Source organism: Apis cerana, linkage group LG15 (genome assembly GCF_029169275.1).
Source record: "Apis cerana isolate GH-2021 linkage group LG15, AcerK_1.0, whole genome shotgun sequence".
NCBI classification, from domain to species: Eukaryota; Metazoa; Arthropoda; class Insecta; order Hymenoptera; family Apidae; genus Apis; species Apis cerana.
In genome coordinates, this window is record NC_083866.1 from 8,435,429 (window position 1) to 8,454,751 (window position 19,323).

General features: G+C 42.4%; 1 protein-coding gene across 11 annotated transcripts in view; it reads right to left on the reverse strand.

Moving 5' to 3' along the window:
• The window catches only part of LOC107997420 (suppressor of lurcher protein 1), a 317,598-nt gene that overhangs the window by 21,372 nt on the left and 276,903 nt on the right, over positions 1 to 19,323 (reverse strand). For 10 of the 11 annotated variants that reach the window (XM_017056003.3, XM_062086068.1, XM_062086067.1 and 7 more), the window contains one exon: positions 10,744 to 10,934. The exons of the other annotated variant lie outside the window; for it this stretch is intronic. In XM_017056003.3, the coding sequence (XP_016911492.2) occupies positions 10,744 to 10,934 (191 nt within the window). The remainder of the gene's footprint in view (positions 1 to 10,743; positions 10,935 to 19,323) is intronic. 11 annotated transcript variants of the gene reach the window in all.

The window sequence follows — 19,323 nt, forward strand, 5'->3', positions numbered from 1 at the left end:
GAACATTAATGGGTCAACAGCCACTTCAATTTTTGACGTCAACACGGGCTATGCACTATGAAAAATTAAGAAACGAGTTGGAAAAGTTACGAATCTCAGTTTCGAAAAAAAAAAGAAAAAGAAAGAAAGAAAAAAGAAAGAGAAGAAAGAGGAAACACCATTGAACGCGTGGCAAAATTGCGTCGATTCAAATTTACATTACGTATATTTATAATTGAAACGTGGGATATCTCATGGGTATAAACCATTTTTACGTAGCGCAATTAAGAAAACGTCCTTAAAAAAACGTGATCCGAATCGTGACACGCGCGTTTTATATTTAAACTTTTTCCCTCGATCGTAATAATTTTTCACTTTTTAAATTGCTTCTCTTTTTATTTCCGGAGCACGCGTTTCGAATATCCACTGTTATTTCCTCAACAATTTAACGACAACTAGATTTGAAAATAAAATAAAAAATTGTATCGTATTTAACGATAAAAAGGGAACAAAACTGCGAAGAAGAAGAAGAAGAAGTTTAACGAGAGATTGGTCAATCCGAAAGACGATAGCGTATTTCGCCGATAATAGATAATATCCCCTTTAATGACACAATTGGAGGAAGTTCCGTTCGAAATATGATCGGTCGCAAACCGATCTTAGAATCGTTACTTTTATACGACGGGTGCAACCGTCGAAGTAGAAACGTCGAAGGAAGCCAGTCGAACAGGTTATTATTATTACAAGCACGAAATTATTCAATTACCTTCGTAACGAGAGATAAATAGGAAGGAATTTGAAAGAAACAAATTTTCCAACATTTTCCATCCTTCCTACCATCTTTCACCGGAAACGTATCGTTCCCCGTCTCGCATCGTAACGAATTTGGAAATGGTCGTTGTATAATCACGCCACGACCCGTCTCGATTCCCGACGTACAAAGTCGTATACACGCGCAGCGATACATAAACACAATTGGACGGTTCGATCTTGTTCCGTTGACCAAACATTTGCATTAGGATGCAACGATCCATGCGCGTCCAGAGGATGATTCGAATTTCGAGATTTTCGAAACGACAGAATCATTCGCCCGATTTTATGACGTTTGTCGATAGATTGCGGAAGATAACGCGCGATTAAAGGCATCGGCGGACAACGGGTGTACGCGTGCACTCCTACTGCACGGAGAGCAATCGGATATTCATTCGCGGCTGGAAGCAGTCGAAGGGGGAAGGGGAGAGGTCCTCGCCTCCCCACTCTCCATCCTCTCGAGCCTCGCCGCGATACACGCGTTCGCGGATCGTTATGCGTTCCGCAGGCCTTGCCCTGTGTGTCTCTCGCGCCCGATAGAATACACAGTCGCTCTTGTTTCCAGGAGGCGCGCAGTAGCGCGAGTCAGGCATCGGGCCGCCGCCTCGAGCGCTCCCTTTAAACGCGTATTTTTCTTCTCGAAAAGTGCGAAGGGAAAGAAGTAGGGATAAGTAGCCAGATTGCAAACGCGATCGGGTATACTTTTATTATCCAAACAGCGTGTAAATGAAAGCGAGTCGAGGGTGGGGGGAGAATCCGTTCGAAAAGAGTGAAAGGGTCGACGAGAGGCCATAAATATTGATCCACGCGTGTCCGGTTAAATGCGATTATGCGCTATTTGTAGGCGCCTTTGGTGTTACTCCCCGTCTCCCCAATGCGTCATAATGAATTTACAGGGATTGGATTCATTTCGATCCATTATCCCAATTCATAGTTTTATGCATCCAAACGGTGTATCGAATTGGAATTGAATGCACGAATCCGAAAGTAGGATCGATATAAACGAATTATTATTTCTACGGGATCAAACTCTTTTAATTGTTTCATTTATTTATTTATTTATATTTTGATCGTGCGAAATTGCCACGCTAAGTGAATTTCGATCGATCGATGTCGGTTCTCGATGCTTTAATTCGCCACGTATCTTCCCCCTAGTTCTTACTTAGCCGCGTTTCTCTCAATTACGTCGAGTTCCGAACGGTTATATTCGCCGGCAGAAAAATGTCGGAAGAAAAATGTCATCGTGACGATCGATTCAAGCAATTCAAATTACGATAACGACGCTTTCCAGAAAATATATTGCCGGGATAAAATTGGCGCTACCTGTTTTTCTTTATTTACGAAGGACGAGACAGAATCGGAAACGGGTGGATCGTATTTAAAAGGCCGGCGGAACATATTCGAGGCGCGGAAGATATTTCATTGTTATCGCCGAATGAATCAACGAATAAACAATTCTATTACGTCGAATCACGGTGCAAACGTGAAATACCCGGCAAAATTAAAATATCGCGCACGCCGTTTAAATTTATCTCGGAATTTCGTTTTTCCATCTTATCGAGATAAATACATGAAAAATAAAAATAAAACGAGGCTTTCCTATATACACACACACACACATATATTATATATATATATATATATATATATATATATATATATATATATATAAAACGATAAGACAGGGCAAACGAATCGCACACGACAATAACAACGGTAAATAAATAAATTTTCCACAGTATCGACTTTCGGTAACCGAAGAGCGAATTAATTTCGTGTATAAATACGGTTCAACCTTTCATTTTTTAGTATCAACTCCCAATTAATATACATTACACGCCACACACGATGTTCCGCGTTCACCTCGTGCCCGACGTTTTTATCCACGAGAAAAATATCCGCGATCCGCTCGAAAATATTAAAAAAAAAAAAATAACGCGAAATAACGATATTGAAAAATAATACGATCTGAAAAAAGGAAGAAAAAAAAGAAAAAAAAGAAGAAAAATCACAGAGGAGCAGAGAAATGGAAATTATGCGAACGATCGCATCGGTGTACCATTTTTTTTTCGCTTGGAACGACAGGGGTTGGCGTGTAACTGGCCCCACCGGCTAAATTAGAAGCTCATATTGCCCGTTCGTTTCGGCCCCAGAGTCGCACACGCGATGTGCGATGTCTTTTTTCCGGAATCGTTGGCGGTCGGGTTTTCATTTTGGAATCACCCTATTTGCATTGCACCCCTCCTCCTCCCACGCCATATTTTTTTTCGGCACAGTTGTTTTACAAGCAACAAACAATGTCCTCGATTACACAGGCGGAATGGCGGTTTAAAGTAACGAGATCGCCGCCACGTTTTCCCCGCGCTTTGTCCATTTTTACGGAAATTACGGGGGAGGGTTGTTTGTTTGGCCGCAGCACGCTTTTCCACCGCCTGACACTGTGACCCTCCTCGCTCTCCTCTCTTACCTCGCTCGGAGAGTTAACAAAGTTTCACCTTTGACGATCCTGCGCGCGTGCGTGTGTGCGTGTGTGTAGCCGGTCTTTTGCGGAATCGTGGAAAAAAAGAAGGAAAACGAAGGAGAGGAGAAGAGAAGGGAAGGGAAGAAAAAGAATGCGCACGTCATTCGCATTTACCTGGAAGAATAACTCGCTTTCGATGTTGTGTTAGAATGTCTGGGACAGGAGGAGGGCCGTGCGAGCGAGCTTTGTCGTTTTTACCTCCCGATTCAGAGATTCTTCCATTGTTGCTCTATTTGTTCGCCTTTCCCCCCTCCCCCTTTTTTCTTTTTTCTCTTTTTGATACCGCCGTTGCTTTAAACGCAGGGGAGAGAAGGAGGGGATTGCCGCGAAAGGGGCAATTGTTGGCTCGAATCGGTGAGAAGAACGAAGCCACGGATCGAACGGATGCAACGCCGTTAAGTTTCTGTCGATGCATGCATGGGTTAATGCGTCTGGGGAGGAGGAAAGTTGCGGAAATGTTGGAAAAGTGGTGCACGATGGAAGTTTATCTAACGAAATAACGCGAATAGGAAAAACGTTTATTATTAGGGAAGGGAAAATATTTTCTTCCGAGCGAGGAACTTTTCACGTCCCCCCCTTGCAAACGCGTATCTCTTTCAACGAGTTTCAGCATAAAGCGCGTGAACTTTGGGGAATCGCTAAAATAAGTTTTCGTTTGGCCCCGTACCCGCCTCGTTCTTGCATATCTATAAATTGAAATCTGTATTTACAGTTGGTCAGAGAAGTTGCTCGAATACTTTGCATTCGTAACAACAGAAGAAACAATGTATCCGTTATTCGAATCGATCACGACGAGTGTCTTTCTCTATTATGTTAACGAAAAGAAAATAAAGAGATAATTCGAATGATGAAATTAATTTTAGGAAAGGTGTTTTTTATCCCGCTCCTATTACGGGAAATATAAACGGGGGGAAAAAAAAGAAAAAAGAAAACACGATAAAGTTTCTGGTATCGCGATACGAGGCATTGAAATATCGTTTCAATAAAAGTTTTCGCAAAAAAATATATAACTGCTATATTTCCGCTAACACTTTATCGCGTAAAAAGATAGTCTTTCTCGCATAGAAAATTTACACAACCGGGCTAAAAAATGTTGCGCGAATATTCTTTGCTATATATGTATCGATGCTATAAATATAGCAGGAATATAGCATACGCTATGTATTTTTCCCCCCCGATTTAACTATTGATCTGAAACTATTTAAAAAAAAAAAAAAATATATATATATATATAAATTATCCGAGAGAGAGAATAGATCTTAAAATTTATCCCCAGCCAACATTTTTATATATCTCGAAACGAATTTATATCTTATTTTCACGATTGAATTACGAGCCATGTAAATGAAATATATTATTTCAACGCGGCCCGTGAATATCGCGTGGATACGCGTTATTTATTAATGTTAAATCGACACGGGTGATAATTTTTTTTTTTTTCTCCCCACGGACAATTTACACCGTGGAATGGAAACCTGTTCGACGTTTCCCAACGCGTTTCGGTGGTCGGGCATTGAGATTTGTGCACACGGTGTACACGGCCATGTGCTGGGTATTTGTAGCGCGAACGATCTAATAAAATGGCGCGTTTAGTAGCCCGTCGCGGCGATAAAACCGGCACGAGGCGTGGCATCAATTTTTTAAGATGATTCCCTCGAAGAAAACCCCCTTTCCAGGGATTCTCGAGGCCGATCGAATTCACACGGGCGGAGAATCGCCGTCAGTTTCTCGTCCGGCACGAAACGGTTTCCCGGGAAGGAACAATGGACGTCGTGTCTTCCCCGTTCGCCGGTGAAATATTTAACGTAACAACCAGGAAGGAAAAATCACGCGCCATTTTTACGTTATCGACCCCCGCATTTTCTCCTCCCGCTCCTCTCTGCGAAACAACATCGTTTCCGGCTTCCGCTCGAAATGAAATTCCCTCCACGAAATTTTCCACGAGGCAATTTCTCTTTTTATCGTGTAACGATCTGACGACGACGATGACGAAAGAAGGACGAGTCGTTGTTTCTTGTTCTTCTTTTTCTTTGGCTTGGTAATCGAGAACGTAAATTTGATAATTTCGCAATATGAAAGAGCGATCCTGGACAACAGGTACACGTGACGGGGCGGTTCGTTGGAATCGTGGACGCTTTTCGAAAAGTCGGAGAGATGGAGGCAACTTGCATCCGTCTGAATTATTCGAGTTATCGATCGAGTCGTGGAAAGTAGTGAATAGAATCGAAATATTTTCAACGAGATGGTCTCTAATCGAGAGCTGAACAGGTTGGCCGTGAAAAGCTGCGGTGAAACGAGCTCGCGCGCTTGGCCTCGATGCTCTCCCACCCGGCGAGAAAGAGTAATCGAAAGAGCGGCGGAGGGGAGGAAGGCGAGGAGAGTGGAGGCTTTCCCCCTCCCCCTCCCTCCTGATACACGTGGCGAATCCGTTAAATTGATAAAGTTTCCCAAGAACTTTTATAATACCCGCGGCCTCCCCTTTCCAAGAATGTTGAAGTATATAAGCCGAGCCGGCAATTTACGTCTCTCCTTTCCGCCCATAGGTGGAATTTCTTGCCCGATACCTCTTTGACCACGAGTTTCCTCGAGTTTGCAGGGATGCGGGTAGGTGCGGGCTGTTTATCACACTTTCGCTCCCGTCCAGGGGGCATAACCGAAATCGTCCCAACGTCATCTACATTACAAAAGATTCGCCACTGTGTGCGTAACCGCCTTTCGCTTCCTTCCTTTTCCACCAGCGTCTCCTTCTCCCCCTCCCCAACTTTGCAATTGTAATCAACGATAACGATTCCGCCACCTCGTTCCGTTATTCGCGCGGAATAATTCCCGCCCGCCAAATGCAAAACGTTCGAACGTTTCTATTTAAGAGATTACCTTTTCTCGCCTCTCCACTCCCTGCCGGCCAGCCCTTATTCGAGCTTAAAAGCGGTGTCGCGCTAATTTCCCTATCGACCCCCTCCCCCGAATTCGAGTAGCGGAGTATTTCCTCTTTTTCCCCGAAATATTAAAATCTCGTAGGAGAGAGCGCCTAAGCCGGGAATATTGCATCCGAACGAGGGCGAAGTTTGGAGGCGGAATACGCGAGGTTGCGTTAAAACGGGGGTTGCGAGTTTTGACGCGCGCGAGAGAGATCGATATACGCTCGTACGTTTATTATCGACCGTTGTTTCCCAAACTCTTGCCGTGCTCTCTCCCGGCGCGCGCTTCGTAAATCCATCAGCCTCCCTTCCGAGAAACGTCGGCAAGAATATGCCGATATCCGTTTGGCGCGTAGGTATCTGTTTCCATCCGTGCCGCCTCCCCCAGAATTCCGCAAGTTTCGAAACGGACCACGTCATCCTCCCCTCTCGAACCCAGCGCGAGTACGACTTTACCCCCTCCCCTGCTCGCCGCGAAAATGACTCATTCCTTTCCCGCCGACAGGAACGGGGAATATATCGTCGATCAGATTAGGCGAAATGGAGTTTCGCGTTGACGAGGAACGGAGCGTGATTTCTGCGATTTCGAGCGGGGGGAAAATCGTTTCGGGAAGAGAAGAGGAAATCTGAAACTGAACTGGCCGATCTCCATAATTTCGAATTGCGAAGAAGCTTCGGACGGTGGACATTTTTCTTATCCTTTCCGATTAAATTCTCCGTTCGGATATTTCCGAAAAAAAGCGTCTCGTTAGCAATTCCATTCGCGCGACTAGGAATTGGAAGTACTTGGAACCGAGAACAATAAAATGAGAATACAGGGGAAGGAAAAGCGCGAGAGAGAGAGGGAGAGGGAGAGGGAGGACAATTTCGTTCCCATTCGGTTTTTTCAAAAATCCCTCGACCCGACGAGATTTCCGGCTAGCGGAAATTCACTGGCTTGCGCGGCGTCAATTTACGGAAACTCGAGGGGGAGGGGGAGGCGAGGGGGTCGCGTTTGAAAAATTGATTCGTCGTATCGACGACTGATGCTTTGAGTCGGGCGCATCGGACGCACAACCGGCGCTCGGATAATTTTAACCGGTTTTCAATTTTATTTCAAACGCACCCGGCGTTCCGAGAAACGTATACTCGATATTCGAGAGAAGTTTCGCCACGCGATTTTTCCATTTTTCCTCACGTCCGTGCACGACCAAAGGCGAAGAAGACGACGATTCTTCGTCGACGAAAGCTGCGCGAGATTAACGCCGCTGTATTTAGCCGGTGGCTTCGACGAGTTCACTGGCCTATCCACCTGGAAATCCAGTTATGAACGATCCTCGAGCGCGCGCCCATGTCCACGGCTTTTTCACGGACGATATCCAGCTTTGAAGTTTCCCAGAAGGATATCCCACCGTAGCAATTAAAGAGAAACTTTTTATCGTTAACGTGGCTCGTTTCTCTGAAGCGGAGGGGAGGGAAACGTTGACTCGGGATCCTCAAACGAAGAACTTGGCCGCCGCCGCCATTGTGAATCCGTTCGAAATCCGTTTGTTCGGGTTTCAATTACGCGATAATAGGAACCGTGTCTACTTCCCCGGAACTTGGCCAACAATACACGCTTGCACACGTGCGCAAGCGATACGTACAGATACAGATAGCTGTGCACGGTTAACACGGTAAATTTGCCCGTTAAAATTAATGCCGAATACACGCGTATATTCGAGAGGAGTAGAATTAGTTTTCGTTCCGTAAGAAATTTGAGTATCCAGATTACCAAGATATCCTTGTGGATGCCTGATTGTACCTTTGCACGAGTGTTTGTAAAAAGTATCGGGAAAATTGACGGAAAATGGGAAATTGGTTAAATTTACGATATTTCGCGATATTTTTAAGATATCGGAAGGGATTGACGAGAAATGGCGTCTCAATATTTTCATCGGTCTCTTCACTCCATTTTTAATTTACGCTGCTTTTCTAAATCCATGACGCATCTCGTGAGAGCTAGACGATGTACGATTACGCAGCCGAGAGGGAGCGAGAAATTTCAATATCAATAATATAATACAACGGAACAAGGAAATTTTACTCAGGAAGCGATTTTCCAATGAAATTATCATACTTTTGAAATTACGCGCCAGTTGCTTACTTACCTCCCTCAAAAAAAAAAGAAAAAAAAGAAAAAAGAAAAGGTATCGTGAACCTTTCGACTAGCATATCTGCAAATTGGAAATCATACCGGGAATATTAGCAAGTGTAATCAACGCAATAACAGACTGCACACGAGAGTGTAAACGCTCAAAAGCCTAACGGCATCGTGCCGTATCACACACGCCGTAATTTCTAATTGGATAATGTATCGGTTCGATATTCCATTCGATTATCCAAAACGTACGCAAATTACCTATCTACCCACGTGATTTATCTCGATGCAACGAACTTGCTTGTGCGAAAGAAAATGGACCCACTAATCGTCGACCGACCAACGATCCCTTCCTTTCGAATCTCGGCGACGAAAGGAGCGAAGGACGAGCGCTGTTTCCGCGATCCATTTGTTCCGCGTTGCAGCGTGTACGGCGCAATCCGAGCCTCGGCTGCGGATGACGAACGGCCGTACGAAGAGAGACACATTGCCATCACGATAGAATGCTCAACGGAAATTGAAATTTTGACGGGGCATAGGCAAGCAAGAGGAGAAAGGACCGAACGGACCGCACCGACCCGTGCATGCGGCAGACACGCCTATACATGTGTGTGTACATATATATATATATAAGATCGTACGTCATGCACCGATGTTACACCGTCTCGAACGTATGTACATTTATATATGCACGTACTCGATACCCAGATAACTTATATTCTCAATGATGCGTATCGTCTATCTTTACATCGAACCGATTTATGACGATATCCGAATTTATTGGGAGAGGAAGGGAGGAGCAGAAAGAAGGGGAGGAAAAAGGAGGAGGATGAGGAAGGAAGGAAGGAAGGAAGGAAGGAAGGAAGGAGGAAGAAATTTGTGGAAAATAAGTAAAAGTGGAGTAGAGGAGAAGTTCCCTTTATTCCTCTCGAGGAAAGTGGTGAATTAGAAATGAGGGAAGGGGAGGCGGAGAGAGTTTGAATAATAGAGGGGGTGGGGGAGGAGATGAAGGGAGTAGTAGAATTCCTCGTATCTGGGAATATGTGTATCGAGGAGCGATCGAACGTTGTAATTTGGTTTTTTTCTTCCCTCTCCTCTTCTTTTCTTTCTTTTTTTTTTTCAAGAGCAAATATGCGAAATTGAACGAGAGGGGGGGGAAAAAAATTGGAGAAGCGAAACGAGAGTTCGCGACACGCCCCACTTTTCCCGCGAATGTATAAATCTCAATACGAGGGAGGGAGGGAAATTCCTCGTGCTGGAAATTAAAAAAAGTAGGAAGCACTTTTCCTAATGAAACGAATTCTTAATCGTTCGCGATCTTGCCTGTTTTAACCGCGATCGAATTTATAGAGCGTTTCGAGATACGTTCGTTTTTTCTTCTCTAAACGTCAGACGAATACAAATAAGAGTCGTTAATTCTCGCCGCGAAATTACACCGAAAATTTAATTCGACGGATGAACGAGCTTCGTGACGTTTCACGTTGTCGGTGAAACGAATAGAGTCCCGCGTTTCGATTTGAATATATTCCATTCGTTGGAAGAATCGTGATATTTTGCATATATGAACGCGTTAAATGGGTCTGGCTGAAAGAAAACGGCGAATCTGAATTACGATACGAACGAGTCCCCATTAATACAACGTCGGTATATAAATGTATCGCGAGCAGTAGGACGGATCGACGTATTTACGCGAACAAGATGCACTTGCTGCTTTATATTCCGATAATAATTTACGAGGGGATCGAACGTTTCGAGTGGATAACGATTCGAAACACATTTCTTGCGGAAAGTGGAGCAATTTCTGCAAGTTAATAAGGGTTACTGCTCCAATGTAAATTTCAAGGATCTGTTTTATAACCACTTATGGACGACGAGGAAGAAGATCGAGATTAAAAATCGAATTTCGCCTGGTATTATATTTCGAGTTTGGAACGGTGATTTCGAAGCTAATCGTGACGCGACGCGACGGATAATTAATCACAGAATTCGGATCGAACGGGCCGGGTACATATGTAACGCGTATCGTTAGCATAGATAATTTTATCGCGCGGTACGTCAAAACTGTCATATAATATATTAACCCTTTGCGCTCGAGAGACGACTGTCAGCCGTTTGGATCGAACGGCGACGGTATTTACTCAATATTCTCTTTACTTGTAAGAATTAAACATTCGTCTCGATTCTCGAGGTGGTCACGTTTGAAAATTATTTCACTTATCAGTATGGTAAGAAATTGGGCGAACAATCGTCTCGCCTCGTCGAGTCGGTTTTGACCGAGCGAGGAAGGAGCACACCGCTTACACCGTTTTAATATAAAATACCTCTGTCGTTGACGCGAGCTAAGGGGCGTGAAACGGAGGAAAAAAGGAAATAGAAATCGTTCCACTACTACTCACTTTCCGTGAAGGTATATACAGCTTTGAAGCCTGGGGATTGGCGGGATGACGTGATGCCGTTAAATTCCAAAGAAAGACGTGGTCCGTTGCTCATGATAGGCCGTGCCGGTTTCTCGCCGCAGAACGAATCTATTTTCTCCTTCTTTCTGTCTATGTGCACGTACGCCATTAAGGAATCCACGCCCTCGCATCTGTAAATTTCGATAAAGGGGGGAGGCGATTTAACCAAGGATACGATACATTTCGATGACTCGATTACGCCGAATTATTATTATTATTATTATTCCAGTAAATGAACGTAACACGCGATACATCATCGGGCTAACATTGACGACGTTCATTATCATCGATTACCGTAATTGGGTAAAATTGCATATGAGATGAACCGATGCACAATTGTAAGCCGAAATAGTTTGTTGCCTTCGTAGTGTGAAAACAACGTACGCGCAAATTGGCATCGTTGTAAAATTGCAACAATCCAGTTTGCCAATGTTGTTAACGACAACGGCCAAGAATTTAATTTACGACAATATTTCCCATTTATCTCCATCATTTGTGTCCAGAATATATATATATATATGTATATATGTTACGGGATACGAGAGATATGATCAAGCGCAAAGTTATATTTCAAATTAGAAAATGGAAGGGAAAGAATTATTATTACCGTTGCGTTGCGATGTTTTATATTTTTTTCCACATTATAGCGTTTTCGATACGCGCGTTCATTTACCAGGTGCCAAGTTAGAAATGTAACTTTTATTTCACTTGAATGCACGAAATATCGAGATATATCGCGAAATAAATATATCGTGATTATCGTTGGAAATTTTAGAGTCGTTTATTTCGTAAAAAAAAAAGAAATAAATAATATATTATTTATTTTGTTATAGACGGTAAATATTTTTAATCTTTGTGCAACGGTATTTATCTTCAAATAAATTTACAAATGTAAATATTGTATTTACATGGATTTATAAGGTAAATAATATCGTATTTGCGTTTAAACGAATTTATAAGACAAACAATACAATATTATCTTATCAATATTATATTTTCGGATAATATTTTTTGGGAATTAAAATTTTTCACCTTCTTTCCTATTCTTTCTATATTCGTTTATATTTATTTTTCGATCAACACAAATTGCATGTTTATCGATTCCAACGATGTTTCGACATTTCGCGATATTTCAATTCATTTAAACGCATTATAATCAAACTTTGTTGTCCCGATAATTAATGCTATTAATGGTAATAATATAATTTCGATCAATATCAATTATATTTACACGTGCGAGAATAATAATTACACTTGGTTATTTTCGACTTCGATATAAAATTAAATAATAATACTACGACAAATAATAAATTGCGTTTATTACCGATCACCTTTTCGGGGGGTGAAAAAGAAAAGAAAAGAAAAGAAAATATTCGAACTCGTTACTCTCATATTCTGATACGTTACGCGTCGAATATTAACGATATTAATTAAAATATGCGCGGGGGATATCGTTTATGAAATAGTCCGATAATTTTGTTCTAGTTGCAGGAAATTTTAATTAGATCTCGGATTTTCATCAACACATTGTAAACTCGTGTATACCGGATTCGAACAGATCTGATCAGTAATGGGTTTTAGGACTTGCGGCAACGGTTTCCCCAAAATTAGGAACATGTACAACCATCCTAAATTGCGCGCTTGTACACTCCGCGTAATACCAGTTGGTTGAAAACATTTGGAAATTAAGAAAACTCTCCCGTTTCAAACCTCGTTCGAATTGTCGGAAAAAAAAAAAACAAGAAGAAGAAAGAAATCATCATTCGGAAACAGAGAATAGATGAAGTAAAAGGACCGTCGATCGACTCTTCTCCTCCGCACATCCGTTTAATTAATAAACCTGGGTACTTTTAATACGTTTAAAAAGACGTGGCGCGCGAAAGTTTGTACGTTACGAGAGAAATACTCGACACCCACGTGTCGAAACACCCGTAAACCGGTGTAATATTTTAAAGTACTCCGTTGGAGAACTCTCGTTGTTGCACAAATTGTTTTTCGATACGATGCCGAAACAGGCCGGTGGCGTTGTTCGATCGATCTTTTTCATATGCATTAGCAATGCCACGTCCTCCCCTCCCTCGCATTCGCATAAATACAGAGGCGCATCGTAAAATGTGGACGATGCTTTAGGGGGAGGTGGTTCTAGTTTATTTCTACGTTACCATATATATATATATATATCTCGTTCTCTGGGATTATCGTTAATTAAACAACGGGATTCTGTTTAATTAATTCGATGCTCTTTACGAGTTTTATAAAAATTGAAATGTATCGAAATTGTTTTTCTTTTTAGGAAAATCTTCCCTGGTATATTCGAGGGACTATTATTCGGGTATTGTTCGCGGAAGAGGAATTTAAAATTTTCCATTTCCTTCGCGAACAAAATGATGACGATCGAAGAAACAGGGGACAGAGAACTTAACCATGATCGAAACCTAGACATCCGAGCATAAAATTCCATTTTCCTCGAATTCTCGAAACGGTTCGATGTGTCGGCAACCAATCGTCGTTTATATTAAAGCGCGATCGTTAGAAATCGGGGAGAGAGTTCGTTAAAGTTAAAACGGTCGAACGGGCGACGGAACGGCAGTATTTGAATCATATTCGAAGAAGCCACTAAATTTTCGCGCCTCGCCCGCCACCCGGATCGCTGAACCGACTATAATAAGTACGAATGTTGCGCAATCCCGGGCTAAAAACGGCGATACAAAAGATCTATAACTTTCTTTCGTAGAGGGAACGCGGATTTATCATGCCGTTAAAAGGAGTGTATTCCAAGATATATATCTCTTTTTCTTCCTCCCTCCTTTTTAACGAACGTTGAATTAAATGACAGTGAATTGAAATAATCCTTCTTTCTCGTTCCTTCAACTCGCCGGTTCTCCCTCTTCCTCTCCTCATTCGTACTCGATTTCATCAAGCAACGAAACGACCGCGAGAGGGCTACTAGCTTGTTCGAAAATTCACGATCTGTTTCCTCCAACGCCAACTATCGAAGCACGCGATGCGAATCCATCGAATCCAAATCTTCCATTTGAAACGATTGGTCGGAAATAATTGATCGCAATAAGGAACCGAGATAATCCGTCTAACTTAATTTAATTACCATTCCACCCTTCCAAGTCTGGCGTGCCACCTTTCAGAATACGTAGAAAAAAAAAAAAAAGGAAGGAAAGCTCGTTCGCTTTCATATTTATCCGCAATTCTCTGGATATACGTGGACGCCACCAACGCATAAAACATATTCGATGGGAAAACTTTTCATCTCCTCCGACAAAGGAAGCCTCACCTGTGGGACCGCCGTGTATTTCCATTCGCTACTGATTTCACGTCCCGTTAGAAACACGGAAGACAAGACGCGTCCCCCCCTCCGTATTTTCATATTCAACACCCCACTCAGCCCTCGGAAACTCGGACCAATAACTCGACTACTACTATGTAGAGGCCGTGCACTTCAATCGTGACTTTCGTTTTCGTTTTCGTTCCCCTTTCGTGCGACCCTTGCAACCTTAAAAAAAAAAAAGGAAAAGAAAGAGGAGGGGGAAAAAATTCCACTGTTTCGTCCTGCCCATTCTTTCATTACTCCCTTTCTATTTCATCACTTTTTTTCTCTCCCTCTTCTCTCTTTTTTATCACCCTCTTCGCTCCCTTTCGTCGCGTGTTTTTCCCCTCGCGAGAAATATCGCGCTCTCGGATACTGGATGTTCTTTTAAAGCCACTTCTTCTTTCTCGGGAAACGTAGTTCTGGAATTAATGGAGAATTTTCTTTTCTGCTTTTTTTTTTTTCCCCCTTTTTCTTTTTTCAGGGCGCGAGTGTCGCGAGAAATTTCGCGGGTAATAAATTGTTGGAAATTTTCGGGAGGATATTTTCGACATCCGGATATTAGCCAGATATACGCTCGATCGAAAGAAGAGGAATAAAAATAAAGGGGAGGAGAGGGGGAGGAAGGAATCATGATTTTTTTCGGCAATAAAAGCGCTTACACGCGAATCGAACGTCGAATTTAGGGAATAAAACGCGCGTTTTAACTCGGAATATAAAGCCGTTTTCAACGTTGAGATTTATTCGTATGATACGTAATATATGTTGTTGCATTTGCGAATGCTTTCAAACGTTGTGATTTTATATCTGCGCTCCTTTCATAAATTGTTTTACGAATTCTGTCAGTTTCTGCCTGTAAATACAAAGCGTAACGATGAATAATAAAGAATATACGAAGGGCAAGAAGGGAACGTATCCCTCCCTCCCCAAAAAAAGTCTCTTATTTTTATTTAAATTTCGACACGGTGATAAATTTACACTTGAAGCGCTCACTGCGTGACTTTTTTCGTTTTTTTTTTTCTCGCCTCGAACAAAGAGAATACATTTCGAGGAAAGAAGAGAGCGAGACGGAACACGCATACACTCGATCTAAATTAATATCTCGCAGGTTAATTTATACGCACGATACAGGATAAATATTTAAATCATAATTACATTTGATAAATATTTAATACCTTCCCCGAACATTTACGCGTTATATGTCCCAGCTACAATCTAGGCACAATGCAGCCCAGCGTCGTAAATTCGAATTTGCCACCTATTAGATCCATTCCCGCATTGGAATACGTCGTTAAAATACACGGACAACGCGAAATGAATAATCGCGGGTAAAATATCGCTCGAGTACAGCGTACCTACGTAAAACGTAGGTGCGCGAGTGGTAAAAATTGGTTCAAATACCATTTAAATTCTCGCCTCGTTCTATTCCTCCCCAATTTATCACGGTTCATTGCGGAGAATGTTTTTTTAATCGCGATATGATATATCGAGAATTTCGTATTTATTTATTTACTTATTCCCTCGGAACGTATTTTCTATTCGTTATTTTCTCTCCGCGCGAAATTATCATATCGCTCGTGCGTCGCTCGCCGATACGAACGCGTTTCGGATGGAAGCGGGGCGTGGAGGAAAATTTCGACCAATCCACTCGGATGATTGGAAGGAAACTGGGCAGGAAAATCAGACGTCGGTTACGGGCCACGCCATCCTTCTATTCACCGCATTTCGACCCGCGCCGCTTCGTGCATACCGGAACAAACGACACTGGCCTCCCACATTACGTGACGATACATTATTTTCGTTAGAATTATCGAGCCATCGTTCGAGATACGTTTTTCGAAACGGGAATTCATTTCGTTTTATTTCTCTGTATATGTGTGTACAGTTGTTATAATAAATCTCGCATCGTGCAGCGCTACGTTGGCAGTGTAGCGTATTTCATAGCGAATTTATTGGAAGCCGAGTAATAAATAACGCGCGAGGCAAGTGTACAGCTCGTTTCCTTGTTTCCTCGTTTAATCCAGAGGAACTGGCGAGATACATTTCTGATACGAGTCTTTTCTTATCTAAACGCCCGGCTTTTTTGATCGGTGTCCATCGTTCGTCCAATTCCGTCGCGGCGGAAAATAAAATACGAGCGATATTCCTTCTCTCGGATCGATGTAGAAAATTCGATCGAAAATCGTTGTACCGAATTACATTTTCGTCTGTTGATAATATTGGCTTCGAGGACAAATTTATTCACCGCACCGTGCAATAAACGTTGTCGAAAAGAATACAATCCCCATTTTATCTCGGACAAAGAACTTTCATTAGACGGCTCGTTGTTGGCTGCAAAAGAATAAAAAAAAAAAAGGAAAAGAAGGAAACAGAATACCAGACTAAATTTCGTACTTAATTTTAAACGAAATTTTCAAAGTGACGAGAAAACTAATAAATCGTTTCGAACGCGCTCTACAACAAATTGCCATTTCCGAAGAAATAGACTCGGAGAATTTGTCACGGATTTCATCGACAGATTTTCTATTAACGCAACTTTTCATCGCGCCGTGTTAATCATATTTCGTTCATCTCGCTCAATATCGGCAATTACACGTCCCCTCTCCCCGCACGGCACACAAATTCCCGCTCCATCACGCGATTAATTCGCGATAAAATTTACGCAAGAAGAAGAAAAGAAAGGGAGTATCGACGATCGTTAAATTATTTATACGAATAACAAACGAACCGTGGCGTAATTTTCGACGTCGGTCGTAATAATGGCATCTGTCAGAAGGGAGCAACAGGGTTGACGAGTTGGCGAGAACCGACCGCGATTATTAATTACCTCCGCGTTATTAACACGAGCGAAGTTAACTCGCAGAAGAAGAGGAGCGAAAATAAAAGAGAGAAAAGAAATGACGATTATCCCGATTTTCGTTGGAAATGCAATAGGAACAATTATGTAAGGCTAAGGCAACATTGCTCGAGCGACCGCACGATGAAACGTGCCAGCGGCAATTAAACACCGTTTAAGGTCAGGCACGCGGAAAATGAACGAGAGGATGACCAATCGCAATTGCCGTTGTCAGGAGAGCAGTTGCTCCGCGTTCCTCGGATGCCATTCTCCTAACCGAGCACCTCTTCCTCGCTTCCGGTTCGCCTGCCGATACGAATCGTTCGCGAATCCTTCGAGAAAAGATGGCGTCACCTTGTTCAACGATCGCGGGAGATAATAACAGTAAAACTGATCGGAAGCTGAGGGTGGTTAGGAACGATTCGAAACAACGTCGAAACGTTCGCGGTGCTCGATTTTGCATCGCGATGGAAAAGAGAATTACGCGCGCGCACAACGCGATTCCATTGGGTTAATAGAGTGACGGGTCAGTTAATAGTTGGATTTATGGCACGACTTTGCACCCTCCTCTTCCTCCCTGTTCGACGAAGTTGACGAGTCCGATATAATGGGCGTTATTTCGCGTGGCGAACGGATCGACGGGAGATGGAAAACGAGGAGAAAATCTTTTCCATCGACGAAGAAAATAAAACGAGAGGGAAAAAGAAGAATATCCGCTGCTTCTTTTTTTTTACAAAGCCAATAATCCGACGAAGAGGTCTCTCGAGGAGGCCAAATTCGATCTCCTCGATCCTTTCGCGCTGTTTTCCCCTTTTTCGGAAAGCGAGGCGAAACGAATCGCGAACAAGCGCTCTCGAAACGTTGATTTAACGTTGCTTGTATCGCGTGAAGGGGGGGAACGGCAGCAGCCGGCCGCGTAATGAAAAGGCGACGCGGAATTTGGCGGGGCGACATTGTTCGGGCGCGCCTTCGAATACGATTTTCGCGATTGGATCGAGTGGCGATGGCCGAATTCCGCCATTAGCGCCGCCGATTGATCGACGAGTTGGTTTCGTTGTTGGACGACGAGGATCGGAATTCTCCGCTTGTCCTTGTGAAAAGCATCGACGGGAACCGACAGTTGTGATCGATTTCAGGGGAGCACGCACACACGCGTACGCGCCGTTTCCCCTTTTTCCTCCTTTTCTCTCTTCCCTCGCCACTTACGCTGATTGCCGAAGCTTATCACGAGAATTAATCGGTGTCTAATCTTTCGCCGCTTTCGGCCAAGACAATCACCGATCCCCTCCCATTTTCGTTAATGGACAGATGGGGACCTGCGTGTCCATCTAGTTTTGGGAAAGTATTTTCGACGCTTTGATGTTTCGTCGAAATAAATCGTTGAATGGGAATCGATGATCCGATTCGTCGCCTCGTTTCATCGTACCCGCTTCCATTATCCGTTACTCGGGTTTGTTTTTCGAAATTGTAGCGCGATAGTAGTTCGATTCATAAATTATGCCGCGATATTAACTCGTTTCGTGTCGTCTAATAACGCGAAAGGATTAAAGGGAGCAAGTTTTTGAAGGTGAGAGAGAGAATCGAAGAATTCTTTTTCCACTTGAAAGAAAGAGTTTGGTCGAGAATATTTGCGCAATCATTTAGCGGGTATGGTGATGATGATAATAATAATAATAATAATAATTAGTTTAATCAACGATCGAATTTAATTATCAATTAGATTATTAATTCGCTATTAAAATTCTCATTGTCGCGAAATTAATGTTTGAGTTCATTCCCGGATTTATCTATTAATCAGCTTTGATTGTTAACGATATATTTCGCGTAATATAATCACGAGTATATCGAATAGAACGTAATTTAATTTTGGTTAGAAATGGATCGATCGTACAAAAATCGAGTATTTTAAAATCAGATGTCTCTCTCGTATTTTAATATAAAATTATTCGTAGGAAATTCTAGAGGAATGTAATCAAAGAGTGCAAATAGATGATGCAAACTGATACAGTTGTTTCAATGATGAATTCTCGACTTTTAATTATAACAAAGACAACAATGGAGCGTTACTTGCACGAAGAAAGTATCGCGATCGTTTTTAAAAGCACATCGACTTTAAGGGATTAGCCGCGTTTGTTCGTTACCTTGAATTAATAAAAAATTAAAAAAAAAGAAAAGGGGAAATAATCGTTGAAAGAAAATTGAACCAACTTTGACGATACTTTCTTTCACACACATATATATATATATATTCGTACGTTTCATTTCGTTTTACGAGATGTTTCCTCGATTAAAGCGGATCCATCGATAAAATTCGAACGAGCATTGGAAACGATCGAACAACGCTCCCGTACGCTTTTTCCCC